The 26996-nt window shown below is 45.1% G+C and overlaps 1 protein-coding gene across 1 annotated transcript in view; it reads right to left on the bottom strand.

The window, feature by feature from the left end:
* The window catches only part of Cda5 (Chitin deacetylase-like 5), a 345833-nt gene that overhangs the window by 44466 nt on the left and 274371 nt on the right, over nt 1-26996 (bottom strand). The window contains exons 6-7 of the mRNA XM_075698287.1: nt 13476-13779; nt 424-719 (exon numbers count right to left, since the gene is read on the bottom strand). Coding sequence (XP_075554402.1) covers nt 424-719; nt 13476-13779 — 600 coding nt within the window. The remainder of the gene's footprint in view (nt 1-423; nt 720-13475; nt 13780-26996) is intronic.

Genomic DNA, 26996 nt, shown 5'->3' with positions numbered 1-26996 from the left:
CCCGAAAACTGCGCACTCTAAAATGTAAGCCAATGCCGAAGATAGTGCACTCAAAAGAAAAAAAAACACTAGAGTCCGACACTCATACTCGCCTGAGGCGGGGGACGAGATTCAGTGCGGTGCGCAGTGAGTGCCCTCCTTTTTAACTCCCAACTCATTCAGGTAGACATTGTCGTTCATCGACTTCAACTGGAGCTTGAATGGTCTTGCAACTTTTATTATATCTCTAGTTGTCATATCTCGAGTTGTTGAGTGTTTCTAAGCGACGAGGTAATATTTGTTACCATTTTCATGCTCATACAAAAACTACAACTAACCTTACCAACCGTTTCTTTCTAGAAGTAATTACAAGATACCCAAGTCTCCAATACGCCAATAGCGTCTGAGGTCAACTTGTCCTCAAAATAAAGGGAGTCAACGCACCTGCTGTTGGGCGTCGGGTTGCGGATCCACTGGATGAGCTGCCAGTTGGTGAGGAGCCAGACATCGCCCTTGGACAGTATGTGGTCGAGGAAGCGCAAGAAGCCCTTCTTGTGGTGCTGCGTATTGAACCAGGCCGAGTGATAGAAGAGGTTGAAGGGTGCCCGGTTACTCTTGTAGTGGCGGTTGAAGTTCTTCAACAGCATCTTATAAACGCCCTCATCGTCTGCCGGGTTCGAGCACGCGTCGCCCATGGAGCAGCGACCACCGCGAAGGTCAATCCACATCACCATGCCCACCTGCGTTTCGCAAAGCGCAAGCGCTGCATTTATGCCTGCAAGGCACGGTTTGCGAACAGATGTACAACAATGCTTTGATCAACTCATAGAAGAGCGTATGTGCGGATGGGAATGAGTGATGCCAGCGAAAGCAGCAAATTGAATGACAAATTGTGCTCAGAGAAACAGCAGCAACGCTCGCCTGAGATTCCGCCGCGCACTCGGCTTTCACGACAGAATGACGTCCTGTGTGTCGCATACAAGGTGTCACACCTTACAAGATCCAAGCTGTTAAAAACACAGGTTACGAGACCCGAGGACGCGACCAACGGTGTTCTGCCAAAATAAGTTCCAACCGCCTCCCACCATGAAGGTATAGTGAATAAGTAAGTAAACCGAAACATGTCATTGCGACAGACAGACGCTCGATGAATTCTACTGACAACCGAGACGTACTTCGGCCATAGCGCGGTGAGGCAGTATCGCGGATGCGCAGTTGCGGCCTACGCGTGTGCAGTGTCCGCAGAGACAACAGCGACGAAGCTTAGTGGGCTCTTCGATCGACCCTGGCCAGGACACCTTTCCGGCTTCCGCTCCTGGCATGAGCGCCTTGCGCGCCCACACTAGCACTATTTAGGAACTGCGCTTTAGGCACGAAACACCCAAAGCTCCCAAATGATGCCTTAGCAACTAGCCTCGCAATACTCTCCTGGAGCACATTAGCGTTTCTGTTAAACTGCTCTGGGCGCAATGCAATGAATTCCATAGGCTGCTCTGAGCGTAACGGATAATAAACTCAAAAATAAATCTGCCGTAATCCTTTCTGTGGGTGCTCACAACTGCCAGTTTTTTCTACGGTATCACCTCGTGCACGACCAAGGTGCGATGCCAGCAACGTTCCTCATAACTGCAGCACTGCTGTGTGTTGGCACGCGAACTTGAGTAACATTTTAGCGCAAGCAGACAGTCGCAGGCACCATGTTGCACTTCGCGGTGGCTACGTCTCCCTTATCTCATTGTCTGCTTGCGCTAAAATGTTATATAATTTATTATAACGTCAGGGCTCTGAGAAGTCTACAGAGCGACTCTAAACCTCGCTATCACTTTCAGTTCTTCGCCTTCGTGTTAATATACTTAATCCAATACTGGGCAGTGTCGAAGATACACGTATATTAGAAGGGCAGCGGATTGGGCGAGTTGGTGTTCCATGGTAACAATAAAATTCAAACAGCGCTAGACGACAGCACCAGAAAGCGGAGAAGAGGAGAGGAGATAGAGGAGGAGGTGTTTGTCTCCTCCTCTTTCTGGTCCTGTCGTCTAGCGCTGTTTGAATTTTATTGTTACCATGTATATTAGATACTATTAGATGCTCTTTAGGAATCTTGTATCTGTATCACGATAGCTGTGGCAAGACCCGCGTCAGTATTTGTTATTCCGATACATGAAATAATGTATCCTGTGTATTAAGATACAAGATACTGGCTATCGCAACACTACCGCGCCAAACTATAAGCTTTGGCGGAAGTGCGCTTCTGAAGCTGCTACTGCAGCCACTACTAAGCCACTTGAATTTCCACAGGCACTGAATTTTCTGTTTTCTGACCTTAACAGGAAATTTGACAATACTTCATGCATAAATGTCGTAGCTAGTATCGGTGCCGCTTGTGCCATGTTTCTACGTATTCATTGTGATTGTGTGATACAGAACCAGCTTCCTATTTTACTTAGACATATTTTCCTTTTTTTTAGCTCAGCCTTCAATTTCTTACTGTTACAAATCACCAGGTAATCGGAGCTATAAGTGGCAGCAGTTCGAATTAAAGCCCCCCAATGATTCAAGCAGCGCCATCTCCGCCCACGCTTCGCGCTCGTTTCTAATCACGTGCTCTCGCCCATCGATGGTGGCGCCCCCTTGTCCGATGTAAAGTAGCAGACTGCACCACGCGTTAATGCGAGCGGGATGACAGCTCTTTTGTATAGCGCTTTTGTTTTAGCCCCTGTTTATTTCTTGGCGCACTGAAATTACATCTGAGAGCTTTATTTCTGTCGCGTTGTCGGGGGTTTGCAAAACATCGAGACAGATTGGGTTTCGAGCATGTGAACCAACAATTCGTTTTCTCTTAAGGCCCAATCACAAGGAACCAATTTTCAACGGACATTCGGCATTGGCGCCGGCCGACGCTCAAGGAGGTTTATTGACGGCTCTCAACCACAAGATACTCTCGGCTTCGACGTATTTCAAGTGTGGCGCAATGTGGCTTCTTTATTGAAGGCCCCGAATTCAGCCAGCCAGATTTGCGAAATATTGCGCTATGGGAACACTTGATTTTATTTCATAAAGATTTCGTGTAACCTTAAAACGTCATAAAAATTGTCTTTAGCTTTATCCCCAATATGTGCAGTATTTTGCTTGTCTGCACTAATACAGGTAGCTGCAGTGACGTAGCATCACCAGCAGCAGCTATGCTGGCATGTGTGCACTCCGTGGCATCCTCCTGTCGGCCAGTGCTGGCACAGATCGCTTCTTTTTCCTACTGGTGCAGCTGCGATTTCTCGAGGGACAGAGAAGAGGAGGGTGAAAAAAAAAAAACTCGCATTCCCAGCATCAAACTTCGGAACCGCTACAGGGAACTCTGTTTCTGTACGTCTCCGTAATTTGGGGGTAGTCACCCTGCTTTTCTGCCACCAAAATTGGCTTTTATGGCCGAGGCATGCTCAATCCGCCCGTCCATTCCGACCGCGTTCACTTGCGTGCCTACGAGGGTGGAACGCGTCGCAAAAACCTGCGCTACCTTTTAAAAATGCATAGCGATCACGTCATATCGCAACGTCTGATGCATTCTAGGACGATTGCTTTGAGAGCGCGCTGCACTGGCTGCTTGAGCAAAACCTATCGCATCATCTAGGGCGCCGTGTTCTACGTCACGCAAAAGTGAGTCGTCCTAGAATCCCCAAATATCCCCATCTATACTCAGTTGTGTTCGGCGCGATGGCACAGTTTCTAGTTGTGCCAGTGACAGCTTGCGAGAACCTGCACAACTGTCACAGAATACAGCTGCGCAGAGTGACAAGTCACTCCTCTTAAACATTGAGCACGCGTGTGCGACTTCGAGTACAACTTTCTGATATGCTTGCATTTGCTCGGTCCTGTTTCTTTTTTTCCTCTGTCAATTTCAGTAATGTGCATAATACACTTTGACGCATAAAATGCCTTTTCTTTTTTTTTACATACATAAAATCAAAGACGAACACGGCATAAAACATGCCTTTTAGAAATTGAATGCTTGCTGCTTGTAAACTTCCCAAACAAAATAATATCTTAGCTGAAGCAGAAAAAAAAAATAAGAGATACGCTCAGCCATGAGGGAAGTTCTTACCATGTGTAAATACGTTGTACATTTGCGGTTAAATTGATGCCGCAAGAAAGTGAAGGTTAAGCAGTGAGTGTACAATTCATCAGAAGCAATATGTATGTATAATGTTCACCTTATACAGATATATACTCATCAGATTTTTAAATGAGAATATTTATTTGAAAGCAAATAATAGTTTATATTGCTAGTAAGGTACCTTATTTAGATTGAAAACAACGGTACTAGCCCGATGACGAAGGCACTCCTCCTCATAAGTTATGTCACTAGTACTCAACTACTCCAATTAAAAAGATGATTTCATTAGATTATAAACCGGAAGAAAATGCTACTTGTTGATTCTGTTCGATTCTAAGAAGAAATAACATTTTGACGTTACACTTCAGTATTATGGGTGGCCAAAATGTTCCGTTTTCGCTCGACTCTGCGCCGCGCGCGCTTCGGAGTTTCAGTTGTTTCGTTATCGCGTCGTGCTGCGCTGGTTCTGCTTGCTCGCGAAACTTGCAGTCGGAACAAGCAGCGAGAATGCCACGTCCATGTGATGTTGTGGGATGCGCGAACGGTCCGCGGAACTTGGCCAAGGGCAGGAAAAGCGCCGAATCCAGCGTTACTTATCAGTGTGTGCCAACAAGGGAACCTCTCCGCTTGAAGTGGTTATGTGACGTACCTCTGCCACAGCGCGTTGGCAAATAGCCTAAAAATCGCATAGTGTGTTCGCTGCACTTTCGTCCAGAGGATTACGAGTCCAACGCCGACTTACTGAAGTCGTGTGAAGTGCCTTTCAAAGCAATGCTTTCCCGTAGCGCGCTTCCGTCGGTCTTGCCTGCATTCTCCGAAGCGCAAGAACTGCAGGTCGAAGACGGGGCGCTGAGTGCGGCATTTGGTTTTCACGAAGGAAAAGCTACACATATGCGAATATGCACAGCCATGACATACAGTTGCCGTCGTAGTAGTACGCAACGACGCCGGCAGCGCGAGCCCTCAGCAGCAGGTCACGTTCATCAGTGCTTAAATCGCTGAAGTCGCGCCCAGCATCGCGAGCCAGCGTGTCGTTGTCAGGGTCGTCCATTGCACCGAGCGTCAAAGTTGGCGTCATAAAATAAAGAACCAGCTGATCGTCACGCGCTTTACCTTCCACTAGCCACCATAGTTCCGCTTTCTCGATACTGTCGGCTCTGTCTTGGCTCTGTTTCTGGCCGCGCGTTTGCGTTTTCCGCAGAGAAGCCGTAGCGCCATCTGCGGACGCCGTTTTACTCACCGACGCAACGTCACTATGAGACGATGAATTCACCACTCCTCGATCGGAAGGCGGGTGATTTTAACTGCGCTAGAGGTACGCGGAAGCTTCAGAATGCAGTTTCTCTTGAAATAAGTCTCTTCTTGGCATGAAACAAGTGTTTGGAGGTTTCTGGAATGCTATTTCAACAGTCCACGTTCACCTAATATTAACCTTTAGTGTCCCTTTAAGTGTAGTAACACTAGAAGTAATGTTATAAGTATGAGAAACAAACCGAGCAGCGCGGTTTTGTGCGATTTCTAGCATTTTATAAAGAATTTTAGTTTGCGGGTTCCAGACCACACAGGCGTACTCTAATATGAATCTTACACTAGTAAAATAAAGCAGGTCTCTAATTTTGGAAGCCACTGTCGTTGCAGTAAGTTATGACAAAATTCAACATATTAAATAAACCCCAAGACATTTATACTCGCTCACTCGTGATAACTGTACAGTCTTTAATGTATAATCAAACAGGTACGAATTACGTTTATACGTGAAGGAGATACTTACTGGTGACTTATACTTACTTATATACTTATACTTACTGATCACTAATGCACAATGTGTTTTGCGCAAAGCGGGAAGATTGGTGTGCTGTATTACCTAGCCACTACTCGAGTAGCCAAATAAATGGTACCCCTATGAACACTGTGAAAGAGGACAAAAGCGTGCAGTCAAGAGTGCCTCAGCCCGTGTGCCAAAGGTTAACCTGCTTCACAAGAAAACATGTGTTGTCGCAAATTGGGTATGCATTCACCTGTACTATTCAAATCTGCACATCACAAATAAAATAATTTCTTCCCGCATTGCTCACCATTGTAGACTTTGTTACAGCGCTGTATGTCTGGGTGCACGCACAATACAAAAGCCCAGACTGGAAATTTTCTTTACATCAATATTGAAAAAGCATGCAGGTTTTCGGCATCACAAATCTCCATTTTTTACACATGGTACTTATTGCATGTTCTGAATGGGCATGTATTGCCAGTTGTACATCTTCTAATGCGAAAATACATTGTTTTCACTTACCCATAAGTTTTCCCTTCTTTGCACGTACAGATACCTTCTGCGGTTGTGGTATTCGTGCTGTGCCTTCATAAGTGCAGTAAGTGTTATGAAAGCTGTGAATTCTTAAAAGAGAAAGCCCAATAAATAGAAACTATACCTGCAGGCAAAAGCTTCATGACAGACCACCTAAGATGGTGACACTATTCTAAAGCTTAGTCCACCCTTGTGCTGCCGCATGGGTGTGACCAATATGCTCGCGATGGTTTGGGTCACACATTCACATTTCAAGTGACGAGTGACGGTTGCATAAGTGCGACATCTTCCTCTGCCTCTGTCAGCGGCTTAAGTACATGTAGCAGGTTGAGCTGTGTGATTATTGGTGGAGGTGAAGTGATGTATCAGGATAAAGTTCCCGCACACAGTCTGATTGGCCAGCAGCATACATGAATTGGTCTTGGAACTATCGGTTCTGTGGTAGTCCATTATACTGACTGTTGAAGAGGGATATTTGACTTGATAGAAAGGCCCAAGTCCAAGTGGCCTAGAACTCATGACACCACCTGTAGGGCTGAAGAATGCTTGACAGCAGTAGTATACAAAATAGTGTAGCTGCGTTCAGTATATAATTGCTGGTGAACTAAACACAAAACTGTGAGTCGCTCAGATGGCATAATCAATAAGACTACTGTAACAAATGATGGTAAAGGCTAAATTAAAAGCTGTCCGCAGGTACTGTTCTTGGTCTAAATATGCATTATCGCATGCGGCGGATACAGTCCTTAATTTGCTTTACATGCAGTTATGAAATAACTACAATACGTGATAAAATTAATATAAGACCAGCTGAATATTCTATAGAACATCTTTGATCGGGTCTAGTTGGTGCGGCATGTCCTGACAGAAGCTGTGCTGTTTTATTAACACGCACGTGCACGCAAGGTCTACATACATATTGTATGTGCATGTTACTGTGTCCGTCAAATGAACTGCATAGCTTATACATTCAAGCCATAAGTACGTATGAGGCGTTGTACAGGACTAATACGTATTATTTGCGGACTGATTCTTTTCTCACATGTTGCAAGTCAACTGCATGCATAAGTTAGGCTTCTAGTTAGGCTACGAACGCACGCCCACATTCGTGGACCAGAATCCCACTTCTGACACCATGTTTCGTGCCGCTCACGCAAAGAATACGATCGAGCCAAGTGTCAGTCTACACAGAACGCCGTTGCTTTATTTGCTCAACTATTTATACGTTGTGGGTAGGAGAGGGAACACGCTTAAGATAGCTTTCGAGGGCATGTTCGTTGATTCGATCGTTAGTGGGCATGCGCAGTAATGCCGAGTTGAACATGATGTGCATGTCTTTATAAAACACAATACATACCTTATAGACAAGTTTCATTTTATCAAGTCTAGTGAAGAGTAGGCGGAACTCCGGTGTCACCTCCGGGGAAACCGCGTTTCTTGCTTGGTTTTGTTGGCCTCAATTGCCTCCAGGTGTGACAGTATATCAAGAGCACGTATGGCAGGTCGTCCCAATAGTGCTGTCTGCAAGCCTTCCACTACAAAAACCTGTTGTTGAACAGACTTTCCTTGCCGTGCAATTGTGCGAAAAGTCTTTTGTCAGCAGTTTTCTGTCTCCATGTGGCTGCTGTCATACTGCGAAGCAGCGATTATACTCACGTCTGCTCCTGTGTCGACTTCGAAGTGAACAGCACGACTGCTCACAAGTGCAAAGACGAACCAAGGTTCGAGGGTATCAGCCTCGCTGACCTCACCGAAAAACACTTCTCCGGTGTTTGATGTTCCTATTCTCTTGGTGCTGGATCCACGCGCCCTTTGCCCTGTCTGCTGCTGGCGTACCGATATGCACACTGCTGCACAGTGGGCAATTTTCCCACAGTTGTTGCGCTGCTTTCCGGAAATGCTACTCTGTACTGCCGCACCACTTGCACACATTTCGTTCCGCGAAGTGCACAGCTGCTGGCTTGCCTGGTTCCCACCGCGCGCCTCCTTGGTTCTGCGTCGTTTCGACCGTCGCAGCTCGACGACCGCAGCACCATGCGGCGTTGTGTCGCGTAGGTTGTTGTGTTGCTTTTCGACGATTCTGCAGTTCTGTGCAATTTTCATCGCAGACAGAAGTGTGAGCATAGGTTCTAGTTGAACTTTTCAATTAGCCCGAGGTCCAAAAGTCCCGCAAAAAGTCCGTCACAAATGAGGTCATCTTTCAATGAACCGTACTCATAAGTTTGAACGAGTTTGTGCAGGTCTGTGATGAACGCTTCGATTGACTCGCTCGCTTCCTGCTTTCGACGATTGAACTTTGCCATCTCGGAAATGACCTTTCTGCAAGGTATAAAGTGACCCTCGAATTTGCTTTCATTGTTACGTATTCCGCGAGGTCGGCGGCTGTGAGGCTTGGTGAGGCCAATATGTCTTCGACTTCCTGCTCCATCGTGTACACGAACATGTCCATCTGTGTTGCTACATCACGAACGTGAACTCCTGACACAATGCGATAGCATTCCCACCTTGCGACCCAACGTTTTCAGTCACTTGGGTCTCGGAAGTCCAACTTCTCTGGCAGTTCGACGGCGAACAGGTTGAAAAAAGCTCGCGCCATTTTCCTGGCCCGCTGCCACTGCTTACTGAGCGACGGGGTCCCCTTCCGTCTGGCATCTTGGTCGTTTCGTAACCCTCACCGGATGCTAGGCGACTTCTTGTTCACCGCTGCCACCATGTCGTGTTGTCAGCGGTTTGGAAGAAGACCGAGACACGTTGGGTTTCGAACATGAGAACGAACGATGCGTTTATTCTTACGCCATGTTTTTTCCCCTTTTCCCCGCACGCACACCTGTAGTCGTTCCAGCCTTCCTAGCGGCGGCGATCCCAACAGGTGCGTGGCACCCTCTCTGGAGAACCGCATGAGTTCACACGACACAATTTCAACCATGGGAAGAATAAAGATAGGTGCGAAAGAAATTTTAGGAGGAATAGCATGTAAAAGAATCTATGCTTTGGAGTTATGACAGGGATAGCGTGGGCGCACACGTTCGCGTCTCTGTACGTGTTCGCACTGAGTAGGGCTTGTGAATCGTCGCAAATAGCTGTGAAGCACGGCTGCCTCGAAGTGTTCATCATAAATAGAAGCTACAAATCTGTTTTGAGTACCGCCGACTGTAGCTGCTCAGTTATACAGCTACGTCATTAAGGCGAACAGAAGCGGTGATTGAAGCCACATCTACCATTGAGGCATGATGGCTTTGCCTACAGCCTTCAAATAAACATTAAAATTTATTACTACTGATATAGTGTACTAGAATGGTACCACTGACTATGCACTCTGGCTGATAACCAAAGAGCATGCTGGGTACATCGTACGGCTTCACCTTTTTGCCGAAACAGCGCATAAGTAAAGGCTCGAATAGTTCCCCCGAAAAATTATGAAACAATGGAGAAAAAACGTCCTACTCAACTTAATCATATGCCCAGAAAACAATTGTTCGCGGACAAATATTTATGAAAAAAAAAATAAGTAAGGATAGAGTAAATTTTGATCGAATGAGCAGCATTTCTTAAAAAATTTTTAGAGCTGAAACACCATTTCTTTGCTAAAGCATTACAGCGTGCAAGTATGATTTGTTTCTTCAGTATTCTAGCAGTTTAATTAACGCTCTATTTCTTTCCATGGCTAAAAGCACATGCCTAAAAACGGAAATTTAAGTTTTTTAGTACATATCAGTTTTTCTTATATCAAGAAGCATGCTGGGACTAAATTGGAGTTATTTAAGTATGCGTAAACATACCCCTAATTTCAGTTGGCTTCTTCCCCACATTCAAGTTGTGCAACCCTTACAGTTCTAGTTGGGCCACCCCCAAATGTAAACTGGCACACCCCTACTCTTGCTTCCTCATGTTTTTCCTATGTAGCCCTATGTGTAGTCCTATGTAGCCCTATGTGTAGTCCTATGTAGCCCTATGTAGCCCTATGTAGCCCTATGTAGCCCTATGTAGCCCTATGTAGCCCTATGTAGCCCTATGTAGCCCTATGTAGCCCTATGTAGCCCTATGTAGCCCTATGTAGCCCTATGTAGCCCTATGTAGCCCTATGTAGCCCTATGTAGCCCTATGTAGCCCTATGTAGCCCTATGTAGCCCTATGTAGCCCTATGTAGCCCTACGCGCGATCTTTTTGGTTTCCCAAAAAGATCGCGTTCTCGTGACACCTGCGGTAATACGGACGTTCCACATCCACCGCCACGGTCTGTGAGTGGTGGCGCTGGCTAACACTCCCAGGGTTCTACTAGGAAGCATAAATACCCAAGAAAGTGGACGAAGAAACGGCGCCGCGGTAGCTCAACTGGTAGAGCATCGCACGCGAAATGCGAAGATTTTGGGTTTAGTTCCCACCTGTAGTTTTTTCAGGTGGGAAAAAACTACAGGTGGGAGTAGTAGTTTTTTCATCAACTTTAATTTCCATTAACTTATCGTTTCTTTGATTCATTTATTAGGCAGAAGTAATTTCCCCTATCTTGTCCTTGGTGTCAGTGTTTGTTGGCTTCTTATGATATGACTAATAAAAAAAATGTGCCCCTCGGTTAAACCCCTTTCATCTCGTTTATTACATAAGGAGGGTCTCGAATCCGGCAACATTGATGCCTTCAGGTAGCATGTGAGGGTTTATTGACCAGTAGCCTTCACCCAAAAGGATCACGTTCTCGTGACGCCTGCGGCCAAAAGGACGTTCCACGTCCGCCGCCAGGGCCTGTGAGTGGTGGCACTGGCTAACACTCCCATGTTTCTACTAGGACACATAAATACCCAAGAAAGTGGATGGGGATACGGCGCCGCGGTAGCTCGATTGGTAGAGCAGCGCACGCGAAATGCGAAGGTTGTGGGTTCGGTTCCCACCTGCGGCAAGTAGCTTTTTCATCCACTTTAATTTCCAATAATTTATCGTTTCTTTATTTCATTTATTAGGCAGAAGTAATTTCCCCTATGTTGTCCTTGGTGTCAGTGTTTGTTGGATTCTTATCATATGACTAATAAAAGATTGGGACCCTCGGTTCACCCCCTTTCTTCTCGTCGGGTACACTGTGTCATTTATAAACCTCCTACTGACCTCACAAAGGCGGGCGAACGGCGGCCCGTTGAAATTTGCGCGACTGATAGTGTATCAACATCTACGCTTCACATTATGCTTGCTGGACGGCTGCGCAAAAACTTTTTTCCTTCAGTGTAGCGATTACGGCAACCGTAGACATAGCAACTCATGCCGAACAGTAGAAACAACGCCAAGAATGCGACTGTTCTTAATGAGGCGTTCACGGCGGAAGCTACTGTAGCCCCCCCCCCCCCCCTTCCCCGTATTACTACGTACAGGAAAATGTCGCTCGAGAGACCGCCGAAAGCGCGCGCTTTCTTCTCAGCTTAAAAAAACAAAAAGAAAAAGAAAACGGAAAAGCGTGCGGTGTCACGGGACAGCGGTAGCCCAATCAGAAAGGGGAAAGGGGCGGCGGAAGCCTCGGTTGAGGAAGAAAGCCGTACAGCCCGCACGAGGTGGGAACGTTCAAAGGATGGCGGTACTTTGAAACATCGAGATGCTATAGTGTGAAGAGCAGCGGTACTTGCGACGCTTTGTGCCACTACAATGCGTATGAAACGTTTGCGGGCAGCACAAGCTTTCTCGTAGAAGAAAAATCTTAAATGGATTGCACGTTAATAAGAACATCGCAAGGAACGCTTTACGCCAGCAGACAAGTGAACTATGGAAAGTCATTGCAGCGGTATGTGCTCTCTCTCTACTCGATGCGTCACAAAAAAGGTCGCTACCAGTGTTGTTGCTGCTCTACTCCTGTGCAGTGATCCGGTATTGCGTAAGCAGTAACACGTTTACGGACATGGGAAAACTCCACAGAGGTATTTGCACCATCGTGCGGAGGCTTGTTAATGACGTTCTTGTACATAAATGGCAAATCACTAGCTGGTTGGCAAGCAGAGCAGGGACTCCCATCAATGACAAAAGCGACAACCAAAAATCGCTGACAATGTAGTGTATAAAGGGCTTTCGTGTTAAGCAGTTAAAGCAACCACACTAAACTGTTTCGGAATGAAAATAAACTTTGAGCAAGAAATACAAGAATTTTGAGAGGCTAACAGATATTTAATTCAAGTGAAGCCAGGTTCGTCGGAGTTAAGCAATATCCAAGCAAACATTCTTTTGCTAACGTGTTTGTTGCTACGTTAAATAGATTTGAAATAAGAAATTTGCGAATGTATCGAAGTATTTTCAGATACAAATCGAAAGTATCGTATTGAATACAATAATAGCGGTAGTATCTTGTGTCTGTATCTCAAGTACTTGTTGTCCGAGAACCTTGTATCGTATCATGATACAATGACAAAATATATTTGCCCAGCCCTCGCTTAATTGCACAAAATTATATGGATAATTCAGAATTACTGCTCTAATGACCCAAATTTATTGGCAAATTGTCATTCGCATTTGAAAACACTATATACAACAGTTGTTAGCGCACCACACTGTGGTTTTCGAGCTCTCAAAAGGGTTTTCAAATACCTAACGGCAGTAAACGAATTTTTTGGTGACCGGGTGACCATGCAAATGAGTCCGCGTAACTGTTGGCTCGCTGTTCTACATAAGATCCTAGCGGACGAGTCATACTAATGCGGCTGCTTTCTTTTATCATCACGCAGCAGCTGAAGGAAGGCCTTGTAAGTTGTACGCTATCGCTAAGCCAGTCGGTTGGAAGTTGCTTGAAGCCAGCTTTGAGGGGGGCTGAATTTGTACATGTTGTCTACTTCATACCACAACGTTGAAAGTTGAAAAAAATTATTGAGAAGGAAGATGCAGGCTAGGAAATATTGAATATGTAGTTCCTTAATGAAAAAAAAACTGATAATATTAATTCACGTCACTAGACCAAAATTATTCAGTTTTCCCAGTTATTTAGGTTAATCAGCCTATTCAATATAACATAGATGTGCCCCAGATAGCGCGTGTTCTGCTGACAGAATGTCATTGCTTGCCAAGTCCAGAGGGTGCATCGTGAGAGCTGAATAGCGAGCATCATATGTATGCGAAAGTACCCACCTCCCAGACACCCGGGAAGGACTTGCTCGGGCAGGGAGTGATCATACACTCGTGGTTGATCGCGTAGTCAAGCGTGTAAGGCCAAAAGGGCGGGTTGTTTTCGAACACCGGCATGGAGGAGTCGTAGGTGAAGTTGGCCTCGTGCAGCATCTCGAACATCTTGTTCCCGCCAATCTGCAGGAATGGGGCGCGCATTCCTCGCACATCCTCCAGCTTGACGCCGCCGAACAGGTGCAGGATCTCGCGCTGGCCAGCCACCTCCTTGAACCACTGCTGCTTGGAGAACTTCTCGCCGAAGCTGTGCCTGCGTCGCCAGAGATATCGGTTTTTTGAGCAGCGCTCACTCAGCGATGCGGCTGTATCATTATAACATTGCGACAATGAATCTCTCCAGTGAGTCTCGTACCATCAATAGCCGCTCATTTTAGTACTGTGTACGAATCAAAAACAGTCCGTCAGGTTTTGTTCGTAGTATATGGCAATAAAGATACATCTATGATATATAATTCTTGCATCGCTTTAATGGCGGTGGTATTCGCGTGTTTTTTAGGGTATGACAACCTACGTTTGGCAAGGGTTGTACAAGTTACTGTGAAGTCTATATTTACTTGCCTGGACAGCGGGCTTCTGATTACCTGTCCCCCTGAAGGATGACTTGAAACGTGGACTTGTCTGTTTATTGCCTTGCGTCTTTAAGTAACGCACACATACGCACGCACGAACGCACACACGTATGCACACAAGTATTGTGATCGCTTGTACGCTTTCATTTCGAATGCTTCCTGATCTTGCGCCCGTAAGAGGTAACTTTCCACCTAATATTAACGGGTTGTCAAGTTCAGTTGCAAAAATGGAGCGCAATACAGTTTAGTTCTCTCGATGAAAGCTGAACAGATAACAAACCTTCGAAGAACTGTTCTACTACCATAGTCATTGGCTACAAATATTGATTTCGTAAATCAAAGTAAACTTACATAGATTTAGTAATTAAAAAAGTATCCTACAGATTAAAAGCGAGGCAGAACAACGTTATTGGTTGGTTAGACAAAACAAAACGTGTCCAATTAGACCACACTGTGTTTCCAAGCATTCTTACCGTCATTTGTCCTGTCACATAAAAAAGGGCCCGGTGTTTTCAGGACATCGTTCAGAGCAGCATTCATTTGGGCTAAATGGTGCACATAGCGCCGAATTACTCTTGCGTCGACTCACTAAGACTCGAATTGGCCTTGGAGTATGTGAATATAAGGAAAAAAAAAGAATGACTGACCTCTGAGTCCTAAGCTGGATTAAATGGGATGAGTATAATATTGCTGAGTTTCAGTAGGAGTAAATAATTTATTTATTACATACTACTGCAGACCTGATTGGCCTAAGCATGAGTGCAAAGGACATTATTATTATTATTATTATTTGATAAAAACACATAGAGTGAGAGAAAAACAGGAAAGGACCAAGCTGGCAACTGCCACCCAGAAGGGCACAAAGCCTGCGTACTCTTTAGGAAGGAGCGGATAGAAAAGAAAGTTGAACATAAGGAGTAGGGAAGCAAAGAAGAAAAATACAGTATGATGGTAGGCCACAAAGGAAGGCATACAGTCAGAAAGTAGGAACAGAACGTACACACAGGAACAGCAAAACACAAACCATGTAGGTCGCACTAACTACAGATGGATGCCAAAAGTAAAAACGAACGTTACCAGGAAAAATATGATGAGGGTACCAAACCCCCCCCCCCCCCCCAGAGCATTATTAAATAACAAAAAAACAAATTTGTGTATTGGCATTAACAATTGAACAGCGTTATATCTCTGCACTGTAAAAATATAAATTATAACCTAAAGCAAGTTAATGTATCTGCCAAAGTTCAAGTGCCTTGCAAAAATCGCTGGCCTCAAAAACAGCTTTAGGAAGGACGTGTCAGGCAGAAATCATCCGCGGGAAAAAACAGTTTTAATACATTCGTTTTTGTAAAAATCGGTTTCAGCGCATGATCATGTGTATATCGAGTTCTTTGGCTATTTAAGGGTTGCACATGTGAATATATGGACCTGTATAGCTTACAATTTAAAAAAAAAAATGTTGACAGTCAGTTTAGCATAAGCTAAAGAGGATGAAGGCGAAAGCCCACGCGCACACTACACATACATAAGTTGACGTTTTCATTCTAATGCGTTTTAGTTCCTATTACTTGTTTTCTACCAGAAAACGTAGGGGGTTCGAGGGTCTTAAATAGCTCTATCTCAATTAACTGTGCCTATACTTCGCCCTAATTTACCAAACGTAGTGTTCGATTCTCTTTCGCTTTGATTCTCGACTTCCACGATGTCAGTTAGAATCCAAATTGGAGACATGGCCTGTTCCCCTACCTCTCTAAGTGGGTTCGACTTCCACCAAAGTTCGCGGTCAGAGTGCCTTAATTGACTATCCTAATGAACTATGCTTTAATAACGTATTTAACACCAAAACTCATGGGTTCGACTCCCACCAAAGGTCGAGGGTCCAACCCCCAATTTCGGAGCTACTGAATTTTGGTGCCATAATGCCGGACGCTCAGATTTTCGTCCAATGAGCCTTGTCTAAGGCTTTCGCCTTAATATCGTGCAAATAAACTACGCGATCTCATTTTGTATGTATTTGTAAAGATGGAATGTCATTATCCCGCATAAGCTTAGTAAGGGAGTCATCCTTTTTATAGTCCCCATCAATAAATCTGCCATCTTGCCTTTTTGACTGCTTTAGCTATTGCATATCCCGTTTAGTTTGGGAATGCTAAAATTACGGAAGCATGTTCTATTTTAGGCCTGACGTACGTGCGGTGTATCAATAATCTGAGCATTGTTGGAGCTCTTTCAAATTTTCTTATTACGGACACAACTTCCTGAAGGCTGATACACCAGCTGCGGTGGCATAACAGCTATGGCGTTGCGCTGCTGAGGTCGAATGCCTTCTGCGGCGGCCGCATTTCGGTGGGAGCGGAATGCCCGCGTCCTGCGCATTGGCGGCACGCTAGAGATCTCCTGCTGGTCAAAATTAATCCACTGTGGCGCGCCTCGTAATGAAATCGTGGCTTTGGCACGTAATATTGTAGAATTCAATGGCTGATGCACAAATGTCCGAAACATGAGCTGACCACGATAACGTCGAAGTGTATGGAACGCAAAAAATATATGTGATCAGCTAGTTGTGCTCTTTCGTCATTATAAAGTGTATAGAATTTTTTACTAGGCAATTATTTACGTGGACTTAAGATGACTTTTTTGAACGTTAACTTCCATGTCCCATGTCCCACACCACTGCTCCACCTTCAGCAAATGGTGCTGCAAAACAGTATGGTCAATTTGACACATTATGTCTCCATATAATACAGCCCTTTGAAGAAGCCTTTATACACACGGAGTCAGGCACTAATTCAATTAAGTCGTTTACATAGACAAAAATAGCACAAGACCCAGTACACTGCCCTGCGGCACACCAGAAGAGAAAGAAAATGTATCGAAAGCATCGACAAAAACAAATTGAGTTCTAGTTTGCAAATACGCCTCCGCCCGCTGCACTAAATGGCGAGGATGACTAGCTGAGTGGAATTCGGTGAACGAGAGCGAGCCCAAAGCAAAAACGTCCACCTTCATTCAACCCTGTGAAATTGAATGTACAAGCACCACCACCACAAGCAACGTACGTCAGGTGGGCACGCGCATGTGCAGCTTACACCCTCATTCTTCTTGGTCGCCCACCAAGCGCAACTGCCTTATCAAGCTAAATTTAATGTTTACAAAAAATAACATCAGAAAATTTCTAAATTACTACTTACACACGTTGCAGACACGAAAGCGCCGGATTGTAATTGGAATATACGATAAAATATAATTCTGTTAAGCGTAACCTTAACACAAACCAGTTTTCCAGCTGCCGTTTGAGGTCCATCCTCGTTCTTCCTTATTCATCTAGGGCCATCACCTGGCGCAACTGCGCTATTCAACTAATCGAACTTGTAAAAGCAATATGCGGCAAAAAATTTCTAAATTACGACTTGCACACAACTTACAGTGATGATAGCATCAGATTGTAATTTGAATATACGCTTAAACATTATTCTGTCAGCCTGCAACTAAAAGACAAAGCCCTTTTCAAGCTGCCGTTTGAGGTCCATCCTGGTTCCTTATTCATATAGGGCCACGCCTTGGCGCAAGTGTGTTATTCAAAAAATCTAATTTCTCAAAGTAAATGCGTCAAAATTTTCTAAATTACGACTTGTGCACAACAAACAGACACAATAGCATCGGGTTGTAATTTGAATATAAGCTAAAACATTATTCTGTTAGCCTGAAACTAAAAGACAAAGTCATTTTCCAGCTGCCGTTTGAGGTCCATCCTTGTTCTTTGTTATTCATCTAGGGCCACCGCCTGGCGCAAGTGCGTTATTGAACTAATTGAATTTGTCAAAGTAAAATGCGTCATAAAACTTCTAAATTATGACTTACACACAACTTACAGGCATGAAAGCATCGGATTGCAATTTGAATATACGATAAAGCATAATTCTGTTATGCGTAGCTTAACACAAACCCCTTTTCCAGCTGCCGTTTGAGGTCCATTCTCGTTCTTCCTTATTCATCTAGGGACACCACCTGGCGCAAGTGCGTTATTCAACTAATCGAAGTTCTCGAAGTAAAATGCGTCAAAGAATTTGTATATTATGGCTTACACACAACTTACAGACATTCTTTTTTTCTTTCTTTTTATGGGGTTTTACGTGCCAAAACCACTTTCTGATTATGAGGCACGCCGTAGTGGGGGACTCCGGAAATTTCGACCACCTGGGTTTCTTTAACGTGCATCTAAATCTAAGCACACGGGTGTTTTCGCATTTCGCCCCCATCGAAACTTACAGACATGATAGCATGGGATTGCAATTTGAATATACGAGAAAACCTAATTCTGTTAAGCGTAACTTAAACACAAACCTCCTTTCCATCTCCCGTTAGAGGTCCATCCTTGTTCTTCGTTATTTATCTAAGGCCAACCTAGCGCACGTGTTTTATTCAACTAATCAAATTTCTCATAGTAAAATGCGTCAAACATTTCTAAATTACAATTTACATACAACTGACAGACATGATAGCATCGGATTGTAATTTGAATATACGATAAAACACAATGCTGTTAAGCGTAACCTAAACACAAAACCCTTTTACAGCTGCCATGACGGTACTGTTGATGGACAGTGTTCGCCATAATGTCGATTAGGGTCGCAGCATGCACTGTGCGAAAGATGCAACGGGCCCATCACCCACGCACCAAGGACTGATACATTGTGTGCATAACGTCCGTGACGCGCGCGTGCATGTGTGCGGAAGTGGAGCACACATCCTCATTCTTGTAGGCTCTCCGCCCGGTGCAATCACGTTTTTCTATAAGTAAACTCAAAGTAAGCTATGTCACAACACTCTTAAAGTAGCTCTCACGCACAAGCTGGAGACATGATATCATCGAATGCACCGTAAAACAATTTTGTTACGTGGAAACACAAACAAACCCTTTTTCCAGCTGGTGGTCTTTTGTTGAGCATGCCATGAAAAATCCCGACCAACTAGAGGCTAACAGCTTCGCTGTAAAAGTATATTTTACGAGTAAGTCTCAGTGGGTTCCCTTGATTTTGCTGACCTATGTCCAATAAAATGAGAGGCCGAGGACAAAGCGTACTTCGACGAACCAGTTTTAGAAATAAAACAACCGAAACGAAGTTAAAGTGCGTGAATGGCGCGTGACATAGGAGTGCGTTTGAAAAAAGCTGCGTACCGCAGGTGAGCACAGAATTGAAATCAGTTCCCTCAGATACACTACACAAGAGCTTGGCTACCCAACCTCACAACTTTACTTCAAAGGACATAAGCCCTTTGCCAACAATTCCTTTGTTAGGCGTACTAAATCCAACAGTCAAATCTCATGAATACACACACAGATTCATCGGGAATGACGTAGATTCAGCACTTACTCTTGCGAACTGAAAAGAAAACGTATGGTGACATGTATGATACAAGCTCTGAAAATCTGAGTTCTAGATTCGAGAAAAACTTCAATTTACATAGTTTCAGTAAGTTCATATTGTGACGTTGCCGTGAAGAACCACTGGCAAAGACGAAAAGTCGCGAAATTAGGAAATTATTTACCGGGCGGACCTGCGGCCAGCCAAACAAATAATACTCAGCACAGTGATAGTGGCGAGCGCACTCGCTTATCGTAAAAAATCTGATCTGCCGGTCAAGCGCGTCAGCTTTTATACAAGACTCGTCGAAGGTCCCTGCGTAATCGCTGGGGCTCGCGCACCTTTCAGTATGTACGACACTCTTGCGTTGCGTATACAATCTGATTACACAAGCTTCAGCGAAAACATATACATCACATGAAAACAACAATATTCGAGTTGGTTCCAAATCTTCCAGGCGCGTCTTCATTGCCTAGAATCTACGCCGCTTAAATGTACAGCTTTGCGCCTGCACGCCCTGTGTAGGCTGTCTGCTTCCTTTATAATAAACAGAGCCAGAAAACACATGGACAAGAAAGACCACAGGACCTGCGCTGGTCCTGTGCTCTTCCTTGTCGGTGTGTTTTTTGGCGCTGTTTAAAATGAATGACTCGTAGCAACTAGCTCACACCCAGACCCTTCTAAGCGGTCCGCTCGACGAATTTGCAGGCTGTTTATTCTTCAGAAACGTACCGTGCCGTACCATGAACCTAAATTTATCCTGTTTGCCCGCCACCGTGGTAGTGTGTGGCAGTAGCCTTTCCTTGACTTCTTGCGTCGCCTTTTCAATCTCCCGCACTCCCCTATGTATGGGGGCTTGGAGCGGAGATCGGTAAGGCTGCTGTTCACTCATTTCATGACTTCGTTGGTTCTAGCTATTATCTGCGTCCTCTCCCTACTTGCTCTCTACCATTCTATTTTCCTGCTGGACTGGTGCACGTTAGAACAAAGGCAAGCGCTGAAGTTCCTGTAATGCTTTTTCGGGGGTCACAGATAAGTAAAGCCGTCAAGAGATTATGTGGCGATGCCCAGGGAGCCCGAATTGACATTACAGTGACGTGATGGAAAGGTCCAAACGAGTTTCTCGCGTTGCCTGTCGTTTATGGCACGCTGCTGCCAACTATATCCACGCTGTGAACTACCTCGCGACGCGGCGTGCGAGAGAGCGACAGCAGCAGCGGTGGTGGAAAAGTCGAAGAGGCAAAGAAAGCTTCGCTTTCAGAATGAAAGCATACGTAATAAAAAAATAACAAACAAACTAAGTCAAGCCCAGAGCTTGTTAGCTGGTAGGAGGGCTTAAGACGCACATGGACTACTTTGATTGCGTTACGCCGTCGGGCACAACCTCATAGCTCAGTGCGCTAATGCGTCGGATGATCTTCTATGGTCCGAAGTAGGGTCGCAAACGTTTCTCACTATGTCCGCGTGAGCGTATTGGGGTCCAAAACCAAACACCTTTGCCGGACTGTACTCCAAGTAGCGTTGTTGAAGAGTGTAGTGCCGGCTGTCGGCCCTAGGTTAGTTCTTCATGCGCCGGCGGGCAAGCTATCGGGCGTGCTGGCGTAGGCGGCGACATCGAGGTTCACTTCCTGAGTGGTGTGCGGTAGCATGTGCTTCGAGTGTCGCCAGCGGGTTCCTTGCGCAAACCGGCTTCAACGACGTCATGTGAGTTGTTTCTTGCACCACTTTGTTGTAAGCGAACGTTAAGTATGGGAGGACAGCATCTCACCTCCTCTTTTCAACGTCAGTGAGTATTTTCAGCATCTTCGCAAGACCATTTGTCTGCGGGTGGTACGCAGTTGTATTCTTGCGGCTCGCCCGGCTGTGTTGCAGAATCACTTTAGTAGGATCCACTATAAAAGCAGTTCCACGTTCGGTGACGAGCCCTTACGAGGCACCAGGTCGTGGGAGGATATTCCCGACAAAGAATTTCGCCACCGCGGCTGCAATACCTTTAGGCAGTGCTTTCATTTACGCGTAGCGGTTAGCGTAGTCGATTACCACGACGATTCACGTATTCCCGGTAGTACAGGTCAGAAAGGGCCCCAATAAGTTCATCACAATTTGTTGGAACGGTTGACAAGAACGCTGGATCGGTTGTAGCAATCCTGCTGGCCTTGTTGGTATTGTCTTGCATCGTTGACAATCTCATCATACCTGGACGTAAGGACCGACGTCGATGGTAAGGCGCGGCCAACCGTACGTCTCTTGTATGCTTTCGAGCGTACCGGAAAACACAAGTACCCACCTGTCTCGTCGTCACGCAAGGAATTCCGGCTGCCGCAGGGCTGCGGGCCCAACCAGAAGGTATTTCGCGCGGACCTAAGTTGTTTACGAGGACGTGGTTCTGCAGCGTAAACGAGGAGAATGCATGCGCAAGCACCCCCACCACAAAGTCGCTCTTACCTTCCAAGCAAGGCTCCGCTTTTCGAGTCTGCTCGCTGATGTTCGGCGAGGTTGTCGGTGCTTATTGTCCTCAGGAAGGTCTCCTCGTCTTGGTCGTCTTTTGGCGGTGGGCCGATTGGGCAGTTTGCATCACAGTGTTGCCAATAAGACTGAAAGGCGGGCTAGTTCGTTTGACTTCATTGTGGAAAGTTTTGCGCACACTGAACGAAAGCAACAAGAAAAGAACGGAAAGACCAGCGCAGACTTACAACTGAATTTTTATTCTTAAAAACAGCACGTATATCGTACCCTCAAGACCGATCATATGATCACCCCGCATGGGCAACGCTCATATAGTGCATCTTAACACAACAACACTCATAAAATACATCATAATCGACACACTATCATCTAATATTGAGCAAGTAAATTTCACTATCATACAAAGGGAGAGACTACAGGAGACATGTGTTAGCCATCCGTCTGTCGCTATGTATGATCGTGAAATTAGCTTGCTCAATATTAGACGATAGTGCGTCGATTAGGATGAATTTTATGATCGTTGTTATCATGTGGAACGGATGATCTGTTGTCTACGCGTGGTGATCATGTGATGGGTCTCGAGGGTATATATGTGCCATTTTTAAGAATAAAAATTCGTTGTGAGACTTCACCGGTCTTTGTGTCCTTTTCTTGTTGTCTTCGTTGAGTGTGCGCAAAACGTTCCACAATGAAAAGTGTTTCCATCCGGTAACGTCAAATTCTTGCGGTCTAGGGCTTCAACAGGTCAGGCGCCCTCAATGGCCCTGTAACTTTGCCAGCCAACACAATGCGTGACGGTCCCTCAGGACTGTGAAGGGCCTAGCGTACAGGTAATGATGAAATGTTTTGGTAGGCCAAATGATGTTGTAGGTAATGGAGTGACGCATTGAGTCACACTAGTTAGCAATATATATTTTAGCGCTCACACTGGCGAACATATGGCGATCGGGGAACAAGCGGCACCTCAAGCGCGCGCGCGACTGTATCGTCCTTTTCTTTCGAGCCGACGGGCCAAAGAGAAGTGGACGTACAATAGCAAGACATTCTTTGTAGAGTAATAGGCTGCCGCCTTTTATAGTGAGCGGCTAACGTAAGCTATAACCTGCTCAAGCCTGAGTATCCTTTGAACTAGCACTGCACCGAGGCCTAGGCTACTGGCGTCGGTGTGGATTTCCGTATTGGCGTCTTCGTCGAAGTGCGCAAGTACCGGGGGCGACTGCATGCGTCGTTTGAGTAATTGAAATGCGTCGGTGTTCCGCGTTTCCCACTTCATCTCAACGTCAGATTTAGTTAGACGTGTGAGCGGCTCAGCCATGCGTGAAATGTCCTTGACGAAATTCCTGTAGTAGGCGACCATGAGAAGGAATCTACGCACTGCCTTCTTGTCGACGGGCTTCTGGAACTTTGTGATGGCAGCTCTCTTCTGTGGGCCATGGTGTAATTCAGACTTGCTGATGACGTGGCCCAGGAACAGCAGCTCTTCATACGCTAAGTGACTCTTTTCCGGTTTGAAAGTGAGTCCGGAAGAGTTTATTTCCTCTAGTACTGTTTTGAGGCGTCTAAAGTGCTCGTCAATACTTGCAGAAAAATGACGACGTCATCAAAGTAGACGAGGCAGGTGCGGCACTTTAATCCAGCCAACACCGTGTCCATCGCAGCCACAGTTCGAACGGCATGACCTTGAACTCATAGAGGCCGTCTGATGCGATGAAGGCGGTCTTCTCGCGATCCCCCTCGTGGACTTGTACTGGCCAGTAGCCAGTCCGAGATCCATCCCCGAGAAGTATTTAGCATTGCAAAACCGGTCCGGTGTGTCGCGTATGCGTGAGAGGGGGCATAAGTTCTTTTTGATCTCGTTCAGTCGACGATAATCGACTCAGAAATAGAGGGTTTCGTCTTTTTTTCTTCACCATGACTACACGAGACGCCCAAGGGCTCTTCGAAGGCTGCATGATTTCATCCCATAACATTTTATCGACTTGTTTCTTTATGCCTTCTCGTTTCCGCGACTAAGCTCGGTACTGGGCTAAGATGTAACGGCTGAGCGAATTCTTCGGTTAACATGCAATGCTTGGCAACTCATTTTTGTCGAAACCTCGATGAGATGGAAAAGTAGTCTTTGTATTGTTTGATAAAACTTTTTATTGATGGGAAAACTTTGTTTTTATCGAAGGCTGGTTCCCGAACTATGCCAGCCGATGTAGATGCGAAAGAATCCGAGAGGACAAGCGCATTGCGCGTTTCGACAATTTCCTAGATGTATGTGATTGTGGCACCCTTGTTGGGATGTTTGTACTGCTGGCTGAAATTTGTCAGAATTACTTTGTCCATTCCTCGGTGCAGTCGAGTGATTTCTTGTTCGACGGAAACTTCACAGTCTAGCAGTAGATGTTGTACACCCTTGACGTCGTCTTGTACATCTGCCGGTGTTTGGACACCAGCGCAAATGCTGGTACTAGAGTATACTTCCAAAGTCAATGATTGCGCCGTCTTGGTTTAGAACGTCCATGCCCAAAACTACGCCTCACGAACACTGTTCCTGAATAACAAAGGTCGTAGTGTAGGTCCAGCTATGAAAAGAAATATTTGGTTTGCACATTCAAGTCGGCGTTATTAGGTGTAGTCCAGCTGTCCGGACTTGAACGCTGTCCTATGCAATCTTCACTTCCTTCAATTTGACGGACAAGGACACATTGATGACGTAATAGTCGACTCCTGTGTCTACAAGAGCTCTGATTTTGTGGCTATCGACAAGCGCGTCGAGGTCGGTATCTCTCCATCTTGCATTGCAGTGAGGGTGCGCCATCGGGTAACGGCTGTGTCGCATTGTCACGCTGTTGTTACCTGTCGTAGTGAAATTTTCTGTAGGTGGCTAGTCAAGTGATGCAGGCTTCCTCTGGGTGGCAGCGTGTCATTGCTTCGTCGTCGAGGTGGGTCTTGAAGCGTCAGTGGAGTGGCAGAGGATCTTTGACATATCGACAAACAGCAACAATACTTATATGGGTTGCCGCTTTTAGTCTTCCGAATAAGGGCTAACTGACCCATCATGGGTTTTTGTTTGCATATACTGTTGGCCTTACGGCCGTTACAGGGTGCGTCGATAGCAGCACGTAGAATAACACTACAATTCGTAAGTAATGCAATACTGCTAGTTACAAACAAATGAAAAACACACATAAAGACGGTTGATAGCAGCACGAAGAATAAAAATACAATTCGTAAGTAATGCAATAGTACTGGTTACAAAGAAACGAAAAACATACAAAAATACATAAAATATATTTAACAATCACGCATTGCAGCGAGAATACACATGTATATATATACAAATATTATATACATTTATAAAAATACAGAGGCACATAGATAATCAGGATGTACATGTTAAGTATGGTTTCTCGCTGTGGAGGGTACATTTGTAATTAAATGAGATAGAGAGAACAGCAAAACATGTATAGTACAGTGGGTTCACAACACATTCGTTCTAGATTCAAGCGTTTCTGTGGTAGATCTTTCACGTAGCAATACAAGTAAATCATTCCATTCTTTGATCGTTTTTGGGAAGAAAGAAAAAAATTAAATTATGAGGTTTTACGTGCCAAAACCACTTTCTGATTATGAGGCACGCCGTAGTGGAAGGCTCCGGAAATTTTGACCACATGGGGTTCTTTAGCGTGCACCTAAATCTAAGTACACGGGTGTTTTCGCATTTCGCCTCCATCGAAATGCGGCCGCCGTGGCCGGTATTCGATTCCGCGACCTTCTGCTCAGCAGCCCAACACCATAGCCACTGAACAACTACGGCGGGTATGAAGGAAAGAGCACACACAGGTTGTTTGATGCAATTGCGGTCCCTGTTTCTCCTTAACCGTCGACCTCGTTGCACTGTGGGACGTGGCGTACTACCAATGTTAAAATGAAAAACGAAAAACATGAAAAAACGTTTCCAGACAACGTAAACACTGACAGGTCAATAACACTCTTCGTTACACATCTAGAAAAAATAAAAGAATGGGATATTATTATACATATTAATATGCAAACTCCGCAGGTCATAAGAAAGACATCAAATACCAAAGCAAAGAAAACCCCAAGCTGCACCAAACGGCTTGTCAGTACCGGTTCTGCCCTGGAATATGTTATAGAAAAGACACAATCTCAGATATTTCCTCCTACCTTCAAGTGTTGGCCACGAATATCATTTCAAAGTGTGGTAGTGCTTTTTCTGAAGTAATAGTTGCCAGAAACGAAGTGGGCAGCAGGTTGCTGAGCACACTCAAGCTCATTATTGTTTTGCTTTGTGTAAGGATCCCATGCAGGACAGCCATATTATAAAATTGGACGCACATTAGTTTGGTATAACAATTCATTCAGTTCAAGAGGGGCTTGCTAGAAATTCCTTCTGATAAAGTTGAGTACACGGCTGGCTTTAGATGAGAAGTACCGAACGTGTGTTTCGTGAAAGTTCCTTGGCAAACATAAGCCTAGGTATTTATAATCTGAAACCTTAGTCACTCGTTCACCACCCAGAAAATAGCTATTGATTTGAGGATGTATTTTTTTCGTGAAGATTATTGTGTTGCATTCCGACAGATTGAGGACAATTTTTCAATCGTGACGCAAAGAAATAATGTAATCGAAATTCTTTTGCAGCAGCTTCGAATCTGTTTCTCAAAGGATGCGCCGGTAGACACAGAAGTCGTCTGCATACAACCTGATTGAGCTGGACACATTTACTGAAAGATCACTGATATAGATAAAAAAGAGAAGCGGCCCTAATACTGACCCTTGCAAGACACCAGATAGGACTGGTGCTTCTGATGAATTCACTACATTCAGCACATCTGCCATTCGCACTGCTTTTGTCCGCTCAGATATGCCGTTATCCTTGTCAGCAACTCAGTTGGTATTTAATACAGAAGTTATCTGCCGTTATGAGAATATGTGATATAGAATAGAATGCTTTTATAATGTCCAAAAATATGCAAACCATTTGATTACTACTGTTTAGTGATTCGGCAATATCGTGAGTATGTTCTATTAATTGTGTGTCGCATGAAAAACCA

The sequence above is a fragment of the Dermacentor variabilis genome, chromosome 7 (assembly GCF_050947875.1).
Source record: "Dermacentor variabilis isolate Ectoservices chromosome 7, ASM5094787v1, whole genome shotgun sequence".
Classification (NCBI taxonomy): Eukaryota; Metazoa; Arthropoda; class Arachnida; order Ixodida; family Ixodidae; genus Dermacentor; species Dermacentor variabilis.
This window is presented reverse-complemented; position numbering and strand designations above follow the sequence as displayed.